Source organism: Rhinatrema bivittatum, chromosome 3 (genome assembly GCF_901001135.1).
Source record: "Rhinatrema bivittatum chromosome 3, aRhiBiv1.1, whole genome shotgun sequence".
In the NCBI taxonomy this organism is placed as follows: Eukaryota; Metazoa; Chordata; class Amphibia; order Gymnophiona; family Rhinatrematidae; genus Rhinatrema; species Rhinatrema bivittatum.
In genome coordinates, this window is record NC_042617.1 from 28,978,460 (window position 1) to 28,995,072 (window position 16,613).

Genomic DNA, 16,613 nt, shown 5'->3' on the forward strand with positions numbered 1-16,613 from the left:
TTCTCTACCAGGTCGGGGTTCACCTTGGATATACAGTATGTGTAGAGACCCCCTGTTCTCTACCAGGTCGGGGTTCACCTTGGATATACAGTATGTGTAGAGACCCCCTGTTCTCTACCAGGTCGGGGTTCACCTTGGATATACAGTATGTGTAGAGACCCCCTGTTCTCTACCAGGTCGGGGTTCACCTTGGATATACAGTATGTGTAGAGACCCCCTGTTCTCTACCAGGTCGGGGTTCACCTTGGATATACAGTATGTGTAGAGACCCCCTGTTCTCTACCAGGTCGGGGTTCACCTTGGATATACAGTATGTGTAGAGACCCCCTGTTCTCTACCAGGTCGGGGTTCACCTTGGATATACAGTATGTGTAGAGACCCCCTGTTCTCTACCAGGTCGGGGTTCACCTTGGATATACAGTATGTGTAGAGACCCCCTGTTCTCTACCAGGTCGGGGTTCACCTTGGATATACAGTATGTGTAGAGACCCCCTGTTCTCTACCAGGTCGGGGTTCACCTTGGATATACAGTATGTGTAGAGACCCCCTGTTCTCTACCAGGTCGGGGTTCACCTTGGATATACAGTATGTGTAGAGACCCCCTGTTCTCTACCAGGTCGGGGTTCACCTTGGATATACAGTATGTGTAGAGACCCCCTGTTCTCTACCAGGTCGGGGTTCACCTTGGATATACAGTATGTGTAGAGACCCCCTGTTCTCTACCAGGTCGGGGTTCACCTTGGATATACAGTATGTGTAGAGACCCCCTGTTCTCTACCAGGTCGGGGTTCACCTTGGATATACAGTATGTGTAGAGACCCCCTGTTCTGTACCAGGTCGGGGTTCACCTTGGATAAACAGTCTGTGTAGAGACCCCCTGTTCTCTACCAGGTCGGGGTTCACCTTGGATATACAGTATGTGTAGAGACCCCCTGTTCTCTACCAGGTCGGGGTTCACCTTGGATATACAGTATGTGTAGAGACCCCCTGTTCTCTACCAGGTCGGGGTTCACCTTGGATATACAGTATGTGTAGAGACCCCCTGTTCTCTACCAGGTCGGGGTTCACCTTGGATAAACAGTATGTGTAGAGACCCCCTGTTCTCTACCAGGTCGGGGTTCACCTTGGATAAACAGTCTGTGTAGAGACCCCCTGTTCTCTACCAGGTCGGGGTTCACCTTGGATATACAGTATGTGTAGAGACCCCCTGTTCTCTACCAGGTCGGGGTTCACCTTGGATATACAGTATGTGTAGAGACCCCCTGTTCTGTACCAGGTCGGGGTTCACCTTGGATAAACAGTCTGTGTAGAGACCCCCTGTTCTCTACCAGGTCGGGGTTCACCTTGGATATACAGTATGTGTAGAGACCCCCTGTTCTCTACCAGGTCGGGGTTCACCTTGGATATACAGTATGTGTAGAGACCCCCTGTTCTCTACCAGGTCGGGGTTCACCTTGGATATACAGTATGTGTAGAGACCCCCTGTTCTCTACCAGGTCGGGGTTCACCTTGGATAAACAGTATGTGTAGAGACCCCCTGTTCTCTACCAGGTCGGGGTTCACCTTGGATATACAGTATGTGTAGAGACCCCCTGTTCTCTACCAGGTCGGGGTTCACCTTGGATATACAGTATGTGTAGAGACCCCCTGTTCTCTACCAGGTCGGGGTTCACCTTGGATATACAGTATGTGTAGAGACCCCCTGTTCTGTACCAGGTCGGGGTTCACCTTGGATAAACAGTATGTGTAGAGACCCCCTGTTCTCTACCAGGTCGGGGTTCACCTTGGATATACAGTATGTGTAGAGACCCCCTGTTTCTCTACCAGGTCGGGGTTCACCTTGGATATACAGTATGTGTAGAGACCCCCTGTTCTCTACCAGGTCGGGGTTCACCTTGGATATACAGTATGTGTAGAGACCCCCTGTTCTCTACCAGGTCGGGGTTCACCTTGGATATACAGTATGTGTAGAGATCCCCTGGTTCTCTACCAGGTCGGGGTTCACCTTGGATATACAGTATGTGTAGAGACCCCCTGTTCTCTACCAGGTCGGGGTTCACCTTGGATATACAGTATGTGTAGAGACCCCCTGTTCTCTACCAGGTCGGGGTTCACCTTGGATAAACAGTATGTGTAGAGACCCCCTGTTCTCTACCAGGTCGGGGTTCACCTTGGATATACAGTATGTGTAGAGACCCCCTGTTCTCTACCAGGTCGGGGTTCACCTTGGATATACAGTATGTGTAGAGACCCCCTGTTCTCTACCAGGTCGGGGTTCACCTTGGATATACAGTATGTGTAGAGACCCCCTGTTCTCTACCAGGTCGGGGTTCACCTTGGATATACAGTATGTGCAGAGACCCCCTGTTCTCTACCAGGTCGGGGTTCACCTTGGATAAACAGTATGTGTAGAGACCCCCTGTTCTCTACCAGGTCGGGGTTCACCTTGGATATACAGTATGTGCAGAGACCCCCTGTTCTCTACCAGGTCGGGGTTCACCTTGGATATACAGTATGTGTAGAGACCCCCTGTTCTCTACCAGGTCGGGGTTCACCTTGGATAAACAGTATGTGCAGAGACCCCCTGTTCTCTACCAGGTCGGGGTTCACCTTGGATATACAGTATGTGTAGAGACCCCCTGTTCTCTACCAGGTCGGGGTTCACCTTGGATATACAGTATGTGTAGAGACCCCCTGGTTCTCTACCAGGTCGGGGTTCACCTTGGATATACAGTCTGTGTAGAGACCCCCTGTTCTCTACCAGGTCGGGGTTCACCTTGGATATACAGTATGTGTAGAGACCCCCTGTTCTCTACCAGGTCGGGGTTCACCTTGGATAAACAGTATGTGTAGAGACCCCCTGTTCTCTACCAGGTCGGGGTTCACCTTGGATATACAGTATGTGTAGAGACCCCCTGTTCTCTACCAGGTCGGGGTTCACCTTGGATATACAGTATGTGTAGAGACCCCCTGTTCTCTACCAGGTCGGGGTTCACCTTGGATATACAGTATGTGTAGAGACCCCCTGTTCTCTACCAGGTCGGGGTTCACCTTGGATATACAGTATGTGTAGAGACCCCCTGTTCTCTACCAGGTCGGGGTTCACCTTGGATATACAGTATGTGTAGAGACCCCCTGTTCTCTACCAGGTCGGGGTTCACCTTGGATATACAGTATGTGTAGAGACCCCCTGTTCTCTACCAGGTCGGGGTTCACCTTGGATATACAGTATGTGTAGAGACCCCCTGTTCTCTACCAGGTCGGGGTTCACCTTGGATATACAGTATGTGTAGAGACCCCCTGTTCTCTACCAGGTCGGGGTTCACCTTGGATATACAGTATGTGTAGAGACCCCCTGTTCTCTACCAGGTCGGGGTTCACCTTGGATATACAGTATGTGTAGAGACCCCCTGTTCTCTACCAGGTCGGGGTTCACCTTGGATATACAGTATGTGTAGAGACCCCCTGTTCTCTACCAGGTCGGGGTTCACCTTGGATATACAGTATGTGTAGAGACCCCCTGTTCTCTACCAGGTCGGGGTTCACCTTGGATATACAGTATGTGTAGAGACCCCCTGTTCTCTACCAGGTCGGGGTTCACCTTGGATATACAGTATGTGTAGAGACCCCCTGTTCTCTACCAGGTCGGGGTTCACCTTGGATATACAGTATGTGTAGAGACCCCCTGTTCTCTACCAGGTCGGGGTTCACCTTGGATATACAGTATGTGTAGAGACCCCCTGTTCTCTACCAGGTCGGGGTTCACCTTGGATATACAGTATGTGTAGAGACCCCCTGTTCTCTACCAGGTCGGGGTTCACCTTGGATAAACAGTATGTGTAGAGACCCCCTGTTCTCTACCAGGTCGGGGTTCACCTTGGATATACAGTATGTGTAGAGACCCCCTGTTCTCTACCAGGTCGGGGTTCACCTTGGATATACAGTATGTGTAGAGACCCCCTGTTCTCTACCAGGTCGGGGTTCACCTTGGATAAACAGTATGTGTAGAGACCCCCTGTTCTCTACCAGGTCGGGGTTCACCTTGGATATACAGTATGTGTAGAGACCCCCTGTTCTCTACCAGGTCGGGGTTCACCTTGGATATACAGTATGTGTAGAGACCCCCTGTTCTCTACCAGGTCGGGGTTCACCTTGGATATACAGTATGTGTAGAGACCCCCTGTTCTCTACCAGGTCGGGGTTCACCTTGGATATACAGTATGTGTAGAGACCCCCTGTTCTCTACCAGGTCGGGGTTCACCTTGGATAAACAGTATGTGTAGAGACCCCCTGTTCTCTACCAGGTCGGGGTTCACCTTGGATAAACAGTATGTGTAGAGACCCCCTGTTCTCTACCAGGTCGGGGTTCACCTTGGATATACAGTATGTGTAGAGACCCCCTGGTTCTCTACCAGGTCGGGGTTCACCTTGGATATACAGTATGTGTAGAGACCCCCTGTTCTCTACCAGGTCGGGGTTCACCTTGGATATACAGTATGTGTAGAGACCCCCTGTTCTCTACCCGGTCGGGGTTCACCTTGGATATACAGTATGTGTAGAGACCCCCTGGTTCTCTACCAGGTCGGGGTTCACCTTGGATATACAGTATGTGTAGAGACCCCCTGTTCTCTACCAGGTCAGGGTTCACCTTGGATATACAGTATGTGTAGAGACCCCCTGTTCTCTACCAGGTCGGGGTTCACCTTGGATATACAGTATGTGTAGAGACCCCCTGTTCTCTACCAGGTCGGGGTTCACCTTGGATATACAGTATGTGTAGAGACCCCCTGTTCTCTACCAGGTCGGGGTTCACCTTGGATATACAGTATGTGTAGAGACCCCCTGTTCTCTACCAGGTCGGGGTTCACCTTGGATATACAGTATGTGTAGAGACCCCCTGTTCTCTACCAGGTCGGGGTTCACCTTGGATATACAGTATGTGTAGAGACCCCCTGTTCTCTACCAGGTCGGGGTTCACCTTGGATATACAGTATGTGTAGAGACCCCCTGTTCTCTACCAGGTCAGGATTAAACCAATTTTGTGATGGGTGGTTGGTTGACTTCCCCATGTGGGAGACGTCTGATGGGGGGGTTCCTCTAATTTCACTGTGTGGAAGATTTTTGTTTCTCTCACAGGGGGAGCAGGCTCCTGGCTGTCCCCCGCTTTGGATTATGTTGAAAGGGAAAGGCCTTTGGGGTTCTCAAAATGAGACCTGGGATAGGCCTGGAGCCAGAGGCCCTTTCTTTATTTGTGAAAGACCATTTTATCTGGGAGTTGTTCCACCCTCCTGGACTCAGAGGTTTTTCTATGTTTTGTAAAGAAATGTTTATTCTTGTGGGTTTTTTTTTTAGTTCCCATTTACTAGGGACTCAGCTTTTGTTTTTGACAATTTCGAGGGAGAGGTCTCTTCATTGTGAAGGAACCCGTGAGATCACCAGTCTCCAAAGGAGGGATGACTTTCCAAAATTCAAAGGAGAGGAGGAAGGCGTTACAGTGAACGCCTTCAAGGGCTCTCGTATCTTTTGGAGAATACGGAAGAAGAGAAGTGATATTTTGAGGAGAACGAGAGATCAGAAAAGTACAGGTAGGAGATGAGACTCTGCATTTTAATGGGACTAAACATTCTAATCAACATCTACATGAGAGGGAAGTTCACCCCAACCCTAATCCATGAGGAAGGATAAGGAAAATTATACATAACAATTCGGACAATTGGCTTAAACATCTCTTAAGTTAAAGTACTAAAGAAGGTCACAAATATATTGATTGTAATATCTCTAAATGAAGATATCGCTATAAAGAACATTTTGTCAATGCTCATCAATTCAGTAAAAGCAATCACTGTTTCTAGTGTGCTTCTTACTGTTCAGTGAACTGAGCACTCATCACTGCTGTAGACAATAACTTCTAATTGGGATTTAACTGCAAATGCAAAAAAGGCCTAGAAGACTTGTCTTCCCCCCACTTCAGGGAATCTTGGAAACAAATGTAATGTAACATCAAGGGAAGTATATTATCAGAGATGGTATTTGAGATATAGAAACATATAGAAACATAGAAATGACGGCAGAAGAAGACCAAACGACCCATCCAGTCTGCCCAGCAAGCTTCGCGCTTTTTTTTTTTCTCTCATACTTATCTGTTACTCTTGGCTCTTAGTCACCTTTTGGTTCCATTTCCCTTCCACCCCCTCCATTAAAGTAGAGAGCAGTGTTGGAGCTGCATCTAGCTTAATTAGTTAGGGGTAGTAACCGCCGCAATAAGCAAGCTACACCCATGCTTATTTGTTTACCCAGACTATGTAATTCAGTCCTTGTTGATTGTTGTCTGTATATTGATCCACTTTTCTTCAATCCCCCTGCCGTTGAAGCAGAGAGCTATGCTGGATATGCACCAAGTATCACCTGGAACCACTACCCGGGGGTTACATATGTTTCCAATATTGAGTTTAATCATGGGATCTGAGCGGGGGTGATGAAAAAGACTGTGAAGTTTTATCCAAGAGCTCCTGGTTTCTCCAGACATATTCCTTTCCCCAGACTATTTGGGCAAGACCCTCAGTGATACACCATTCACTCTTCTTCAGCTCAGCAATATTGGTTGGAAATGGTCAAATCAGCCCGTAAGTTTGGCCAATTCAGGCATCTCCAATGAAATTCAGAGAGATAAAATGAAACAGGCCCAATCTGATCTATTTGTTCATCTAAACTGTTATTTTTATCCATTGTTACATACTAAAGATATGCTAAGACTCTTTGTTGACTTGTTGGCCATTTGAAAGTGAAAAGGCAAAATAAGGTTAACAGTTAGAAAGTGGTCAGTATTTATTTATTATTTTTATATACCGACATTCATCTCAATTGAGATATCACACCGGTTTACACTCAGGTACTGTAGGTATTTCTCTATCCCCAGAGGGCTTACAATCTATGTTTTTGTACCTGAGGCAATGTAGGGTAAAGTGACTTGCCCAAGGTCACAAAGAGTGACAGCAGGACTTGAACCCTGGTCTTCTGGTTCATAGTCCACTGCTCTAACCACTAGGCTATTCCTCCTCCCAATGTAATCTGCTCTGAAGTGTCTGAAATCAAATTTCGGAAGGTTATACATACACACCCACAATACAGTACAATGCCACAGAAACAGTCAAAATCCTTCAGACAATATAAAGCATAAGCAGCAGGCCCCTCTCTTCCATTCCCATGCTAATGCTAAGCCTCTCATTCCACTTTTTGATGTGTAAAAGAAAAAAAGGGGAAGACTTCTTGCAAACATTTTTACAGGCAAAACCCCCCCACCATCCAGTCATGTCCTAGCAAGTGGCAGAGTTCAGTCCGGTTTAAAAAAAAAAAAATGCCTGCAGAACTATAGGAAACTGCAACAGACAAAGCTGTGCTGGAGGGGGAGAGACGATCAGACGCACGGCAGCAGCTACCAGACCCGCGGCAGGTGAGGAGGCGGCGGCGGACGACTCCGGCACTGGGTGAGGAAGGAGCTTGGGAAACTTACTTGTGTGCGGCCACGGCTACCGCGGTCGAGACAACAATGCTTCTGGACTCTTTCCCGCCAAAGCCTCCTCCCATCCTCTTCACCCGAACGACGATTCGGTTCAATGGGACTCCTAAGGCAGCAGCAGCAAATGCCTTCAATTGAAAAAGAAAAGAGAGGTTTTGCAAACAAAAGGTGGCTGCGAATATTACAACCCCCAAAAGCCCCAGTCACACAGCGAGTCATTAACTCCCATTTCTTTGCTGTCGAGGTTTGATTTAAGCGATGTCACCTATCATCAGGGCCATTTTCACAATTGCCTGTGCCGACAGGTGTCGCCAGTGGAAGGTGACGGCATCTAATGTTATGGCAAAGACAATTATCTGGTCATGCCCACTGCCAAGGCACTTTCCAGGGAAAGGGTTTCCAATCCTGTTCTCAAAATTCCCCAACAAGTCTAGGTTTTCTGAATATCCAGAAAGAATATTCACAAGGTGTTCTTGCACTGGCTCTATTCTTTCCGGAACAGGCTAATCCAGCCCTGGCTTAACCCTGTTCCAAGGATGGACCCGTGGTTCCGATAATCAGAACCTCCTAATTCATGCAGGGAGCTGTGGTTCCTCTGCTCATCGGGCAATCAGAAATGCAAGTCCATGCCTGCGATATGGTAAAAAAAACAAACTAAACAAAACAGGAATGAATCGGCTTGTTCTGAAAAACCGATGCCCATTCGTAACCTTAAAACCGATCCTGCTTCGGTTGACAAAGTCTTAACCTTCCTGACAGAGGCCCCATCGGCTGGAGCTGGGGACAATGGAGCTCCAAGGCCTTTACCAGTCTGGTTTTCTACGTGGCATGCAGACAGACGCCCAGAAAGGATATTACAGTACCTGGGTCTCTTTCAGGTTCTGCGAGGAGACAAACAGCTCCATCTCTCCATCTTCACCCTTTGGCACCGCAATCGCGCAGTTGGTTTCTAAATAAAAGTGCTCCTGCCCACCAATATGGATCTCTCCTAAGGAAGCAAGGGGAAGCAGGGAGGTCAGCAGCCCGGCTGAATATGGGTTTGCTCTTTGGGCAGCAGCAAGAGGCAGCCAAACCTTGCTTGCAAACAGCATCACCCGATTTCTTTCCAGAAGAGGAGACTCAGATCTCTAAGGCTGCAGCATCGTGGGGGCTTTTGCAAACTTATACCCAGAGAACTCTGCACCGATTTTCTAAGTAAAAATGCGGGCACAATTTTGTTTTGAACTTGCCACAGGCACAAAGCAGCCATTCGCATTTGCTTTTTCTGTGGGTCCATGCTTGTTATAAAAACATAAACCTTGGGGGGTGCTTGCTTGTGCACACCCCCCTGTATACCTTTAAGTATTCAGAACTGTACGATTCGGCTTTCTCTGTATTGCTTTCAGAATTCCTTAATGAAGAACAAAACCCAGGTCAGTGAGCCCTGCTGGCCTCCTCGTACACTTGGGGTTCCCTGGAAGGTTTTTGCTGAACCTCCTGGGCTTCCCTCCAGAGAGAGGGGGGGGGGGGGGGGTGGCAGGAGATCAAACCCGAGTTTCGGTAGGGCCTTGGGTTAACACTGCCTCCCAGTCTGCTTGTGTCTCAATCCTCTCAGGCAGATGGGCCGAGCATCTAAAACAGCGAAATTTCTGCTGAAATTAGGCACCTCAGTTTCAGGCTGGGAATTTGTCCCACCGAGGCCCCTATCTTTAGACTTGCTCTTCACTCGCCTATTTACAGGTGCTCGAGTCAGGCGCCCGACGCTGGAAATCGGCAACAAGAGCGCCCTCATTTCTTTCCCTGCCATGGCCCTGCCCATTTTCAGGAGACAGAATATCCCATTTTTAGTCGTACAGTGCCCGCTTTTTGTTTTACAAGGAGCGGCATCCTGTCATGTGCCCTCGTGTGACCCTGGCATTTACTTCCTCTTTCCCGGGCAGTCCTGTGGGAATAAAGTGATGCACATTCTATGATTTGTTTTTATTCTCTTACTATATGTCTTCTCCCTGCTGTGGAAATTACCTGCGGGTATCTCTGGCTCTGTAGAGCAGGGGGGTAAGCAACTCCGGTCCTCAGGTGGCACAAGCCGATCAGGATTTCGAGATATCCAGAATGAATATTCATGAGATGCATTTGCACGCGCTGCCTCCATGGCAGGCTAAGGCGCCTCGTGCGTATTCATGGTGGAGACGCTGAAAACCCGACCAGCTCGTGGCGCCTGGGGATCGGAGTTGCCTCCCTCTGCCCGTGGAGCCTTTTCCCGCCTGGCCCGTTGACGGGCGACGTTACGGCAAATGGCGATTCCCAGTTCTGGGTGATGCAGCGGCCGACGCCGAGCCTTCAGATCCCGGCTGTGATCAGTGCGCTGCTTAAATCTCTCCCCCAATAAAAAAAAAAAGATTTCATCCTCTCTCAGGGGATTGATCACCTGTTCTGCTGGACACTTTACGCTCTCATCGCCCTCTTCTCTCCCTGCCCCTTCTACCCAGCATGGAGAGCGTCTCACGAAACCAGTGCCGCTGCGCAAAGCAATGGGGAAAAGGGCAACGCGCCCACACGCACCTTCTATGCTGTGATCCGCCTCATTAAACCCTTGCTGGACGTCCCCTTTCTCGATCTTCTTGGCAGGCTTGTAAAAGGACTCCCTCTCGATGGCTTCCTGGGAACATGAGAGTTACACGTGCTGACTTGCTTGGAAGAATGAGGAGCAGGACAAGATAAAGCTGAGGATTTATTTCCTTCTGGCTTTGGTAAGCTTCACGGGCCAGAGGAGCACCCTGGACCGGACTGCACTGTGCTTTGATTTGTAATGACGGCTTGCACCGGAAGCTGGACCAAGTGATTGTCTGACCCTGACATCTTTTCAGGACAGTATTTTTATCTCTCCATATTATAAAAATGTCAGGAGCCCGGGATCAGCATGGCCCATGTGGCAGCCATGTGTGGCACAGGAGCCCCTAACAGGCGAGGAGAAGCGGCGACGAAAGCAGAAGCCGGAGCTTGGAGACCGACAGGCCCAACACCTGCCTCTCCTATTAGAAAAGCCTTCGGTGGCAGCAGCACGGCCCCGACCAGCCTCGCCTGTCTCCTTCCCTTCTTCCCTGATCTCCCTCACCCCTGTGCCACTTGGAGCTGCGCAGGCCGTGTCCATGGCACCCCTTGCTTTCTGTGTGAGAGGAGACCTCAGCCAGCAGGACAAGGGGTGGCGGGAGCAGCAGAACAGCGGCGCAGGAGCAGGACAAGGATCAGTGGTTGTGTCCGAGGTGGAAGGTGTGGAGTGGGAGGGAAGGTAGAGGGGGGGAGAAAGAAGGAAAAGAAGGGAGGGGAGAGTCAGAGATGAAGGGAGGTGAGTCAAAGAAGTGAAAAAGGAGATAGAGATAGATAGAGGGGAGGGAGGGAGGGAGTGAGAGAAAAGGAAATGGAAAAGGGAGTGAATGAGTGAGAGAAGGAAAAGCAGGGAGGCAGGGAGGGAGGGAGTGAGAGAGAGAGAACAGAAAGGAGGTGAATGATGGGGGAGGGGTGAGTGGAAGGAGTGGGATAAGGATGGTGAGTGAGAAGGAGAGAGTATGAGTGAAGATGGGAAAGGGGTGAGTAAGAAGAGTGGACAAGGAGACAAGGGGGGGATGAATGAGGGGGAAGTGAGAGCAGTGGGATAGGAGGCGAGGAGTGGAAGGCAGAAGGATAGTAAGAGATGGCATCTGACCCCGGATAAGTTACATAGGATGTTTCCAGCAGTCAAGCAGGGGTGCTGGAGGGGATGTGGAGAGAGGGCTGCAATCTCTCACTTACGGTGGGGGTTGCCCTGAGTTACAGAAGTTGTGGGATGAGATTATTTCATCTTTCTCATTACTCACAGGGATATTTGTGGTACGAGGTCCTAAATCGTTTTTTTTTACTGGAGATCCCAGATCAGATACCCCCTGCACTGGAGCACAAACTACTTACGCAGGTGCTGCTAGGAGCTAAATGCGAGTTGGCGTAGAAGCAGCGTCACATAGGAGTACCTTGTGTTTTCCTCAGCTCAGGGAAACTTAACAGCTATTAAAAAATGGTTTCTTGCCCAGATTTGGAAAGATTTGCACGCCCTATATTATTAAGTGGCTGAAAACCAGTCAAGGCGCAGAGCACTAGCATGGTTATTTTTCATTCTTACTCTTACCTTTCTTGCCTCTCATCTTGCATGGACGTAGCTAACGTTACTGCACGGCATTTAAACCTGTCTGTCCTGAAAGTGCTCCACAAGCTTTTCTTTGACCCTGTCTTACCCTCACAGGCATGATGGACTAGAGCGCTCTCTCTCGTTTAGTAACTTTCCTATGGGAGGGATCTAAAGACGTTAGGCGTAACCTCGACTTTGTTTTTCAATGCGTCGCTAGTTCTCGTCGCATGGAGGTCTTACAATTCGCTGTCTGGGCGCCCTCTGCGTTGCGGCGTTTGGCTACTCGTCATTCGAGCTGATTTTGCTTAATAAAAAAAATTAAATGGAAAAACAAACGGAGGACAGAAAGAGGGGAAAGGGATAGGAGAGAGGAGTGGGGGGGAAGGAGAGGAGGAAAGTGAATGAGAGGGGAGGGAAGACAGAGGAGGAGGGTGAACGAAGGGAGGAGTGAGAGGGGAGGCACATGAGTGAGGGAGAAGGGAAAGGCGGGGAGGGGGGTATCTGGCGAGGCTGGCGAGTGAAGGGAGCAGGGGCGTAGCCCCCTAATTGTTTATTATTATTTTGCCATTTATATAGCTCCCTAAATCAGGGCCCTGGCACCAAATTACATTCAGGCCTAATGAGTTCCTCCCCAAGAGAGCTTACAGTCTAATGGGGCAATATTCAAAGATCTAGACACCTAGATCCTCCTAAATGAGCACCTAAATTTAGGCTCCTATTTTCATTAGGCCACTAAGTTTAGATCCCAAAAAAGTGGGCGAGGCCAGAGGCAGATTGGGGGAATTGAGTTAAGTGCCTATCACTGATTTTCAGCACCAAACCTCAGTTTTAGGGCCCTAAAATTAAATGAATTTTCTCCAGCGTTTTCACCTGGGAGGCGTAATATTGAGAGATAACTCTGCTTTAATGCGAGCCTCCAGACCCGCCCTCACCCCCTGACAGGACACAACAACAGTCCTTCAGGCCCCCACAGGAACCCGCATGGACCTTCATGGCTGCAGCACTCCACCGTGTCCCCCCTGGACCCAAATCTATGAAGGACCTCAAGGGCTGTGACCAGGGCCGTTTCATCCATAGGGCAAATGGGGCCAAGCTTGATCCCAAAAAAATTAAATAAAATGGTAAAAATAAAAAAGAAAGTAAAATAAGAAAACTAACTTACAAATAAAATGGAAAAATAAAAAAGAAGGTAAAATAAGAAAGCTAACTTACAAATAAAATGGTAAAAATAAAAAAGAAAGTAAAATAAGAAAGCTAACTTACAAATAAAATGGTAAAAATAGAAAAGAAGGTAAAAATAGAAAAGAAGGTAAAATGTAACACAAATAAAATGGAAAAATAAAAAAGAAAGTAAAATAAGAAAGCTAACTTACATGCCATATTATCTTCTCTGGGTCTTAACAAGGATCGGCTGAGTCCATAGTTCGTAAATTGCACACAGATTTTATGTGGGGAGGGGCCCATCCTAGTGCCTTAAAAAGGCCCTGTATGTGACCCCTCATCCCCTCCCCCTCAAGCAGCATTCAGCCTCCGTGGCCTGTGACGCTACCCCCTAAAGTGGAGCTTGAGCTTTCGGGTCCATGACCCCCCCTCTCCTCTTCCTTTCCAGATCCCCCACTCGTTTCGGTCAGAGGTTCCCTCACTCTCCCAAAAGAAAAAAAAGAAAAAACCTTCAACAGTGAGAGAGAGAGCGTTGGGGGGGACCATCTTGCCTGCTGTGGCGCTAAAACCGCTGCCTATGCTCTGGCCCTGTCGGACTTTCTTGCTTGTGGGGGGTGGGGAAGGTTGCCCCATGTTAATTTTCGCTTTGGGCTGTCTTTGACATGGCCATGATAAACCCTTCTGCGTATCATTCACTCAGTACAGCGGGGGCATTCAAGCCTGATGTCACGCTGGTGTTAAGACGGGCAGGTGGATCACTTCACCAAGCCAGTTCTAGTGCCAGTTAATTAGGCAGACCCCCAAAATGACTTGCCCAGGTTCACGATGATTATTAGTGGCAAAAGGTCTTGAACCACGGCTACCTGGCTCCCAGTACCTTATTCTGACCACTGGGCCACGAACAGTGGTAAAGGTGCAGGTGCCTACATGGGGCTCCCCACAGTAACAGGCCACAAATACACCTCCAAAGTGAAGACGTCATGCCTTCTCCGCACACTGGATACTTTGCATTCAGCTGATGCACCTCCACTCTGAAAGTGCAGTCCTCAGAGGGTTTACCACCAAGGACAGCCCTGTTTACACCACTTTCTTCCAGAAATTCTTTGCACCGCAATATTTGTTTGGAGCAAAGAGTAAGAATAGCCATAAACTCGGGGGTTAAGAGACCGAATCAGCGCCTGCTCCTGGGGCATTTCACCTGTATTGTGATGATGGGTGTCAGCTCTTCGTAAGTGATCTTCACAACTTTGGCAGCTCTCTGAGCGTGTTCTTTTGTGTCCGCAACCACGCCACCGACAACGTGTCCAACACACGTGACCTAATACAGGCAGGAAGGGATTCAACGGTAAATGCTTAGCCAACGTGAAGAAGAAAGGAGGGCGAAAGAAGAAAAACAGGCCAGGATGTCATTTGTAGCACCTTCTGGTCACATGCTGAAACCACCAGGTCCAGAAGAGTAACACAGCAAGCCCAGATACCCTGCGTAATTCATCTCCCCCGTCTACCATTCACTACGCCATCTTGAGCAAGTCACGTCTTGCCTTCCTGCTCAAACTTAATTAATAAGCTCTTGGGTGAAGGACCATGGAAACCATGTGAACACTCTAGCATGGCACAGCGAGCAGTGATGGTGTAATAAAAAGTGATTAACTCCTAAATAAGGGCCTCCTACTCTAATTAAATAGAAATAATGGGATGTAGAGCATTGTGCAGAGTAAGCACAATGCTCCCGTTCTACTTCCTGGAATGCAGCTTGGGATACATTTTTTTAAACTCATTTTTTCCCTTTTTCTCCCCAGAGGTCTCTGTTACTCCTCCTTTCCCCGACAGCATGCCTGGGAGGTTCAGGGGACCGGAGCCTCTTCCAAGGTGCACCTCCAGCGCCGCTTGTTGGCTGACATGGCCCATCATGATAGTAGGAGCCATCTTCCTTTCCTGGGCTTCAACTCACCAACTCCAGGCGTGGGATCAGCCCTCGCAGCTTGATTGGAGGTTAAAAACAGCAGCTCAGTGTTAGCTCAATTTCTAGCTCTGCTAAAACAATATTTCATTTTCCAACAGCAGACTATACAATGCATCTAAAATGTCAGACACTCAACTACCAGCACAGCTTCTACACTGGATCTTGCTTTTGAAAAAAAACTCTCTGTTTGCAGGACCAAGATTAGGGAATGGATGTATGAAAGCAAGCTCTCTGTCAATGACAAGAAAACTGAAATTTTGTTTTTATCTCGTGTCATGCTTTTTAATGCTACCACAACTTTTTTGTTTTACAGGCATTCCATTCTGATCCAACTAAGTGCCCATAACTTGGGGATACTAGTCGGCCCTTCCCTGTCATTGCACCCATATATTAATTCTTTTGTCCAATCATCTTACTATAAATTCCCATCTTTTGCACTTTCTGAAGCCTTTTCTTTGCTACTCTTGACTGTTGCACTGTGACACAATCTCTCATCCTGTCCTCACTTGATCACTGCAATGCCCTAGTTTATGGGATTTCCAAATTCTTACCCTCACCCACTATAACTAATTCAAAATTCTGCCGCTAGACTAAGTTCCAGATCTTAGCTGCGTGTCCACATTTCACCCGTCTTAGTCAACCTACACTGGCTGCCGATTGTCTGGTGTGTGAAGTTTAAAACCCTCACCTTGATCTTTAAGGTCGTTCACAAACTTGCTCCACCCTGTATCGCATCACTTGTTCAGGCAATACCACCCTAGCCACTACCTGTGCTCTTCTGCTCAGTATCTGTTAGAAATTCCTCCTCTAAAACAAGCTGGATTAGCTGCATCTCACAAATGGATATTTAACACAGCCGGCCCTACTCTATGGATCGGACTAACTGACAGGTCGAGACAGTAAGGTCGAGGTAGAAACAGTGAGGTAGTGTCAGGCGCACCCTTCCTCCCCGCACGCACAGTTCTCTTCACTAACTCCCCGATACTCTCCTCTAATCGCATGCAAATGCATGCGGCGGCTTTAAAGCGGTAGGGAAGGGTTATGCCCGCGCAACCCATTTTACTGTATAGGCGCTTAATACAGCGCCTATACAGTAACCTGGGTGCGCTGGTACCTGTCATTTCAAATGACATTTGAAATGACAGGCACCAGGAAGTGTAAAAATCAAAATTTTTAAATACCTGTCGGAGGGCCGCGTGGGTCCAGGCGGCCGGCGGGATCCGGGGGGCCGGTGGTCGCGTGTTAAATCTAGGCCGCGGGCGGGTGGGCGCCTGTTCCGGGCGGCGGGGGGGGGCAGGTGGACGCGCGTTAGTTTCAGACGGCCGCGTGGGTCCAGGCGGCCGGCGGCAGCGGGAGCCGGGTGGTCGCGTGTTAAATCTAGGCCGTGGGCGGGTGGGCGCCTGTTCCAGGCGGCAGCGGCGGCGGGGGGACACGCGTTAGTTCGAGACGGCCGGCGGGCGGCGGGTGGTCGCGTGTTAAATCTAGGCCAGGTCCGCACAGGCGCGCATTCATTCAATGCCGGTGGGGGCTGCCTCCGGCAGCCCCCACCGGCATTGAATGAATGCGATTCGGCACTCAAGGCGTGACGTCACGGCATGTGACTGCCTTGAGCGCTGAATCGCAGGGGTCGCACAGGCGCGCATTCATTCATCCAGGCGGAGGAGCCGGTGGTGAAAGCAGCCGGCTCCTCCGCCTGGATGAATGAATTCATTCACTGCCGGTGGGGGCTGCCTCTCCGGCAGCCCCCACCGGCAGTGAATGAATGAATGCGCGCCTGTGCGGACCCGGCCTAGATTTAACACGCGACCACCCGCCGCCCGTCTTGAACTAACGCG

The 16,613-nt window shown here is 49.3% G+C and overlaps 1 protein-coding gene across 4 annotated transcripts in view; it reads right to left on the minus strand.

Moving 5' to 3' along the window:
• XDH (xanthine dehydrogenase) overlaps positions 1–16,613 on the minus strand; it is a 153,223-nt gene that overhangs the window by 47,563 nt on the left and 89,047 nt on the right. For all 4 annotated transcript variants that reach the window (XM_029593031.1, XM_029593030.1, XM_029593032.1 and 1 more), the window contains 4 exons: positions 14,014–14,133; positions 10,058–10,154; positions 8,380–8,504; positions 7,511–7,644 (listed from right to left, as the gene is read on the minus strand). In XM_029593031.1, the coding sequence (XP_029448891.1) occupies positions 7,511–7,644; positions 8,380–8,504; positions 10,058–10,154; positions 14,014–14,133 (476 nt within the window). The remainder of the gene's footprint in view (positions 1–7,510; positions 7,645–8,379; positions 8,505–10,057; positions 10,155–14,013; positions 14,134–16,613) is intronic.